We start from the raw sequence: 7,500 nt of genomic DNA, 5'->3' as shown, positions 1-7,500 counted from the left end.
CTATCATTGTTATCTGACACCTTATATACTTTAGCGTAAAAGGATAGAAGATTAGTCACGCATGACTTACCGTTGGAGAAACCATACTGTGTGTCACGAATCAAATTATGTCTCTCGATGTGTTCTCTGAGCCTATTAACTATTATTGATTCAAGCATTTTACCTATGACTGGTGTTAAACTGATTGGCCTGTAGTTGCATATAGACGATATACCTCCCTTCTTAAAAACAGGAACAACATATGCCTGCCCCCAAGCAATAGGCACAAAACCAGTGTCTACCGACTTATTAAATTTTTTTGTTAACTGGTCGCAGATTTTGTGACGTTAAGCCATATCATATATATATATATATATATATATACATATATATATATATATATATATATATATGTGTGTGTGTGTGTGTGTGTGTGTGTGTGTGTGTGTGTGTGTGTGTGTGTGTGTGTGTGTGTGTGTGTAGGTGTGTGTAGGTGTGTGTAGGTGTGTGTAGGTGTGTGTGTCTGTGTGTGTGAATGGTAAGAATGGAAAGACACGATTGGGAACAAGAGACTTTATTCTCGTTCCCAATCGTGTCTTTCCATTCTTACCATTCATACACTTGTCACGATATATATATATATATATATATATATATATATATATATATATGTACATATATTTATATGTATATGTATATATATATATATATATATGTATATATATATATATATATATATATATATATATCGGAAAAAAATCGAAACACTGGACTCAGAGTAACATAATTTATTACCGACGTTTCGAACCCTGTCCGGGGTTCGTCCTCAGGGTTATTCATAACCCTGAGGACGAACCCCGGACAGGGTCCGAAACGTCGGTAATAAATTCTGTTACTCTGAGTCCAGTGTTTCGAATTTTTTCCGATATCATGGCTCCTGGACTCCAGCTCTTTACGAACATATATGTATATATATATATATATATATGTGTGTGTGTATGTGTGTGTGTGTGTGTGTGTGTGTGTGTGTGTGTGTGTGTGTGTGTGTGTGTGTGTGTGTGTGTGTGTTTGTGTGTGTATAGATAGATATTACCCCTGTTATCCCTACCACTTTTTCTATCAAGTTTGCAGATATATTTATTGAGATCTTAAGGGGTATCAAACCCACGGGCATTATGGCTTCCCTCGATGCCCACAGTTTATTTACTAATATTCTAGTTTTAAGGACCATTGAAATTATTCTAGGTTATGTTTTTCATCGCCCGGAACTTCCACCCCCTAAAATGCCTAAAAACATCCTGAAAGAGATGTTAGTAGCTTGTACCACCGAAGCCCCTTTCAAATGCCCTCAGGGTAAACTTTACATCCGGAAAGATGGTGTTGCTATGGGTTCTTCATTAGGAGTCCTTTTTGCTCAGGCAATCATGTCCTATGTGGAGAGCAAAATTTTACAGCACCTATCGGCAAAACCACACATTTTTGTTAGTGTGGGTAATGTGCATATTCTAGAAAAGCTCAGATCCAATCTTCAAGCTACCTCTAAGCTACAGTTTACGATAGAACTCAATGATAATAATAATATCCCTTTCTTTGATGTTCTAGTGGAAGCTACGTCAGATAGCTTCAGATCTAATGTTTACCGCAAGCCCATCTTTGCTGGTAAATACATTAATGGTCTCTGGGAATGTTCACTTAGCTACAAGAAAGGTGTTATTAGGACATATGTCCGTCGGGCAATTTCTGTTTGTTCTTCGTGGCACATGCTCCATCCAGAGTTCAGCCACTTACGCCAAATGCTAGTGAAAAATGGTTACTTAAGTTATGACTTTCATAATGTACCTAAGAACTTGCAAAAATTCAACGTTACTGGCCAGACTGTGGACCGAACAAAAGCTATCACAGTATTCTACCAGAACACGTTTTACAGTTCATGATGAGAAACAAGTCATAGAGATCATTTATAAGAATTGTAACCTAGTGGGCGAACATGATAAATTAAGAGTAGCCATATTCTACAACAGCCCTCGTTCTAATTCCTTGGTAATGAGGAACAATCTGTCCGACAACTGTGGGATTCTGTTGAAAACCAATGTTATGAATATTGTACCCTTGAGGACTGTGCGCCTCTTAATTCTACATATATTGGTCACACGACATCTCACTTCAGCAGGCGATTGTCTCTGTATTTGCAATAAGGAGCAATCAAACAACATCATTTACAGTACCACCAGGCTGACATAGATAGAGACTATCGTCAACAGCACTAGAATAGTTACACATTGTAATAGAATTAAGGATCTAAAAATTTTGGAAAGTGTCTATATAACGGAACGAATCACTATCATTATTATACAATTCGATATGACAACAGCCATGTCATTGCACAACTCGTCCACCAGACATTATGGCAGAGGTACCCTCCCTCAAAATCCCCCCCCCTCCCCCTTCATCTCCTTCTCCCCCTCCCTCAGCGTGAAGTCCCATTTTTGAGACGCTCCCTGAGATTCAGGTGTCCTCGTTCCTTGACTACCAATATTTAAACTTATCTTTCCTGTGTAGAATGATCAATTATGCATCATATATCTGTGTAAGACTATTATTTATTGATACTATTCCTAAAATGACTCCTTGTAGTCGACACTTTAGTTAAAAATGGAAGACTTGAGAACAATAGTAAGAAGATTAATAATTGCCAGGATGCTGTTGTATCAAACTTAGTTTGTATTAGTAAGAACCAGAGCCCATAGTATATATACACACACACACAAACACACACACACACACACATATATATATATATATATATATATATATATATGTGTGTGTGTGTGTGTGTGTGTGTGTGTGTGTGTGTGTGTGTGTGTGTGTGTGTGTGTGTGTGTGTGTGTGTGTGTGTGTGTGTGTGTGTATGTATATGTGTTTGTGTTTCTTCCTATAATAATAGCATGATTATGACAAATTTAAATCTGACTCTGATTTCTGTTTACATTTACAGGTAAGCGCCCGAATCGTCTCTTCATTAAATCTCAGATGAAGCAGCCAGAAGGTATGCAAATATTGTGTCGGTGGAATGCAAACTGACACAGTTCACCGATACGCATGCTAACACGTACACATATACATACGTGTAACACACACACTAACATACATACACTCAGTACATATATACACTTTCTCACTCATATACAAACACTATGTATATGTATATATAATATATATATATATATATTTATATATATATATACAGAAAATATATATATATGTATATATATATATATATATATATATATATATATATATATATATGTGTGTGTGTGTGTGTGTGTGTGTGTGTGTGTGTGTGTGTGTGTGTGTGTGTGTGTGTGTGTGTGTGTGTGTGTGTGTGTGTGTGTGTGTGTGTGTGTTGTGTGTGTGTGCATACATGTATCAGGGCTGTTTCTAGCTTGGTGGGGGCCCTAGGCAAGAGGCAGTTAGGGGCCCTCAAAAGTTAGAGAGATAGACAGATTGGTATTTCATTTATACCTGTGAAGTTTGCCAAACAGTAATTAAACGACTTCTATATCTTTTGATGGTGTTAAAGGATGCAAGTAACTATTACACCATATTTATTTATTTATACATTTATTTTAACTTAACATCACAGTCTCTGAATACAAACCACACTTCAAAATATTGGTAACTTAACATCACAGTCTCTGAATACAAACCACACTCCAAAATAGTAGTAACTTAACATCACAGTCTCTGAATACAAACCACCACCAACTGCATTGTATTGGGCTCAAAATCTCTGCTTTCTGGCTTTTTTACTAGCAAAATCATCAATGATGTCTTCATACAACACGTCTTTCCCCACTTCATGGTTGATGCTGATTATTGCAAGACCATTGAGTCGCTCCTGCCCCATAGATGATCTTAAATAGGTCTTGATGAGTTTCAGCTTCGAAAAGCTCCTCTCTGCTGAGGCCACAGTCACAGGCAGAGTACAGGCAATTCTCAGTGCAACCCACAGATTGGGATACAATTCCTCAAAATGTTTTTTGTGGATAAAGGTGAGGAGCTCAAGAGCAGTCATTTCGTCTGAGGGCAAACTTGGTAAGTGTTTAACTTCCATAGCCAGTTCCTTTCCATCAATGTCACTTTCCATATCCAGAGGTTAATGTCTTGCATAGTTTGTCACACTGGTTGTTCAATGACTGATCATCCAGTTTCTGGAAATTGACCAGCACTCCAAATTGGTCTCTTACTTCACTCAGAGTTTTAAATCTATCAGTTAAGGATTGAATGGTAGTGTCAACAACAACATTAAAGAATATTATTTCTAGCCTCTTCATTGCATCTGCAATGGGCTCATCTGCGGCCCCATAAGCAAAGTGTCTTTTTTTTAGTACTTCTTAATCTCTTTTCTTTGAGTACAGCCTCTACATTCATTTTCTCACACATATCTTTAGCAGAGACTTGAGCTGAAGTGAATCCAATTCTGTAATTAGTCAGAGATGTTTTCGCTTTAGTAAGGAGGTCAACTGCCACATCAAGCTGCATTTTAGGAGACTGCAGGAGCTTACTGACATGGTTCACAATGTGTAGAATGTCATACCATATGACTGTGCAAATGATAAATCGGTATGACCCCACCTCTTCTGCCAAACTTTGGGTTTCAACCTTGGTCAGAGGATCAGACACTTCCCTGACCTTCAACAAAGCTTCCCTTATATTAGAGGCCTGATACCGCACAGCTTCTATGCTATTAATACGGCTCTCCCATCTTGTGTCACTCCAGGTCTTGAGTGCAACAGTGACATAATCTTTTAGGATTGCCCATCTTTGTGGTGAGGCTGAAAATAGGTTGTACAGTTTCTGAACAGTGCCGAAATAGCTAGTGGCATCTATTGAAGCTGTTGCTGCATCAGATATCATCAAGTTTAGGGAATGTGCTCCACATGGAACTTAGAGTGCACGAGGGTTCTTCTCAAGAAGTCTGGCTTGAACTCCTTTGTTTCTCCCTTTCATGTTGGCACCATTATCATATGATTGTCCTCTGCAATCTTCAAGGAGAATATTCAGTTACTTCAGTTTCTTTATAATTAGAGATGACAAACCAAGACCTGTTGTTTCAGAAGCTACAAGGAACCCCATAAAATGTTCCTTAATTTCTGGTTTCTTATCCATTTTGACAGTCCTTATGACGACTGACATCTGTTCTTGATGGCTTACATCGGGAGTACAGTCCAAAATAATTGAATAATATTTGGACTGTTTAACTTTAGTCACCATTGTGTCCATTATTTTAGTACTGACTGAAGCAATAAGTTCATTTTGGATGATATTTCCAAGGTAGCTGGAATGACTGAACTGGCCACTCTCAACACGCTCAATGTGCTGCTTCATGACAGGATCAAATTTAGCAAGCAGCTCCACCTCTTTTAGAAAATTCCCATTATTCTGCTGGTGTAACGTGTTTGATGAACCTCTAAATGCAAGATTTCTCTCGGCTAAGGATTGGATAATGGCGATCAAGCGAGTCAGGACATCTCTCCAGCGCCTCTTTTCAGCCTACAATAGTGTTCTTTCAGCTTGGTCTATTGTCTTTCCAGTTTGCAAATGGAGTTGTAAATCTTTCCAGGTTGCCATGTGCGCTATGTGTGCTGGACTGCTTTCATGACTTTTCAAAAGTGTGCCTATGTTTTTCCAGTCTGTCAGTCCTTCTGTCACTAACTTTTGTTCTTTGGTTGAAAATAATTTACAACAAAAGCAATAGAGAGCATTTTTTGTTTTTGAGTAGATAAGCCAAGTCCGCTTCATCTTTTCTCCATTAACCAATGTTCTAAAAAAATAATGATAATGAAAACTTCTTCCGTCTTCTTTTTTGGGAAATGTGAAATCAGAACTAATCTGAAATGGCCCTCTACCTACTGCATCCGTTCTAAATGCATCAGACAGAATGGTTGGCCAGTTAGCAGGATCTAGTGGTTTAGAATAAATGGGAGGCTGCTCAGAAGTAGATGATGCCTTCTGTGGTTCTGGGGAATGTGGTGGTCTTGGTGGCAGTACAGCTTCCTGGACAGATCCTGATGAATGTGATGGCACTGGAGCATCCTGTTCAGGAAGTTTCAGAATATTCCTCTGGCTTGCTGTCTGGAGCTCCAATATATTTTAGAATTGATCCTGCAAAATTACAAATTTCCTTAGATGATTAGGCGTTAGTCTAAAATAATACTCACCATTCAGAAAACATAATAAAACCAAACTTTAATGTGTTTCTTTAAATTATTAAATAAACGATAATGAATTACCTTTTTCTTTTGACCATTTTTCTTCGTCAAATTTCTTTTTCTTTCGTTTCTCTGCTCCGCTGAGATAAATTCGTTTTGATGCCATTACGGGAATGATGATTGGCGAGTCTTAGAGTCTAATGTAGGCCTAGCACAGAAATCTGTTAAGTGAAAACCTTATAAATACATGGAATCAATTTTACATACACGATATTCGAGTAGAATAAATATGATTATTTTGATCAGTATAGGCCTAAAACAGATATCTGTAAAGTGTAAACCTTTTAAATACCCTTAAATAAAAATAATTCTACATATACAAAATTCGGGTAGACCTGAAAGGTGAACAGATGGGTGATTGTTGAGCCTGTGGTTATCTTAATATTATATACAAACTAGAGAAACGGACCACACGACAAACGGAATAGAATTCATGTATTTTTGTCACTTCCTTTTGAGCTAACCTCGGTCCTGCCATCTAGTGTTTTTTTCATTAGGTAGGTGAAGTGAGAAAATAAATAATCATAATTTTTATAATAAAGAAATAAGCGAATAAATGAATAAGGGATTGGATAAAATATCGATACAAAATAAACAAAATTGAACATATGAACATATATGAACATTGAATATTGAAAAAGGTGGAAGAGGTAAACATTCCATAGAATACAAACATTTCCTATTGTGCATACAAATATAATAAAAGGAATTCCAACTTACAGTCACAGAACACACAAACTTACAAATTTACACTATTAGAAGCTAAGCATGAAGCGACCAAAGAGTAAACAAGAACGCTGGTGATGCCAATTCCAGTGACAAATAAAGCCAAACAATTGGACAAAGAATAGTAAGCTAATGGCCAAAAAGAGTTTGTAATCAACAATTAATCAAATCTGTAGCCATAAGCCCTAGCTTAGTGAACACATAAATGAATAAATAAAGCCAATTAATGCTTACCATATTATATCTTTAGATTAAATAAGATGTAGGTGATTTTTAACAAGATAGTATTTTTATCAGACGATCAAAACATTTCAAACAATAACAAACACTGCAAGAGGCGTGTTGTTGTTTTGCGTCGGCGAGCGGGAGAGGCACAGGCTCATATTTGACCTTCGGTAGCGTTACCTAGCTATTGGGCCGGCCGGGGGCCCCCTGGTAGGTTGGGGGCCCTAGGCAATCGCCTATACCGCCTATAGCTAGAAACGGCCCTGATATATATACATATATATGTATATATATACAT

General features: G+C 37.4%; 2 protein-coding genes across 2 annotated transcripts in view; one reads left to right on the top strand and one right to left on the bottom strand.

The window, feature by feature from the left end:
• Positions 1 to 7,500, top strand: part of LOC143038846 (uncharacterized) — an 863,754-nt gene that overhangs the window by 710,738 nt on the left and 145,516 nt on the right. The window lies entirely within an intron of this gene.
• LOC143038845 (uncharacterized) lies at positions 3,413 to 7,463 on the bottom strand. Its single transcript, XM_076208468.1, has 3 exons — positions 7,212 to 7,463; positions 6,273 to 6,412; positions 3,413 to 6,144 (listed from the first exon to the last, which is right to left on the bottom strand). The coding sequence occupies exon 3, from the start codon at positions 4,894 to 4,896 to the stop codon at positions 4,330 to 4,332; it is 567 nt and encodes a 188-aa protein (XP_076064583.1). The 5' UTR covers positions 4,897 to 6,144; positions 6,273 to 6,412; positions 7,212 to 7,463; the 3' UTR covers positions 3,413 to 4,329.

The sequence above is a fragment of the Oratosquilla oratoria genome, chromosome 25 (genome assembly GCF_046742065.1).
Source record: "Oratosquilla oratoria isolate Oo_2021 chromosome 25, ASM4674206v1, whole genome shotgun sequence".
In the NCBI taxonomy this organism is placed as follows: Eukaryota; Metazoa; Arthropoda; class Malacostraca; order Stomatopoda; family Squillidae; genus Oratosquilla; species Oratosquilla oratoria.
Note: the sequence above shows the minus strand (reverse complement) of the source record. Positions and strands in the feature narration are given on the sequence as shown.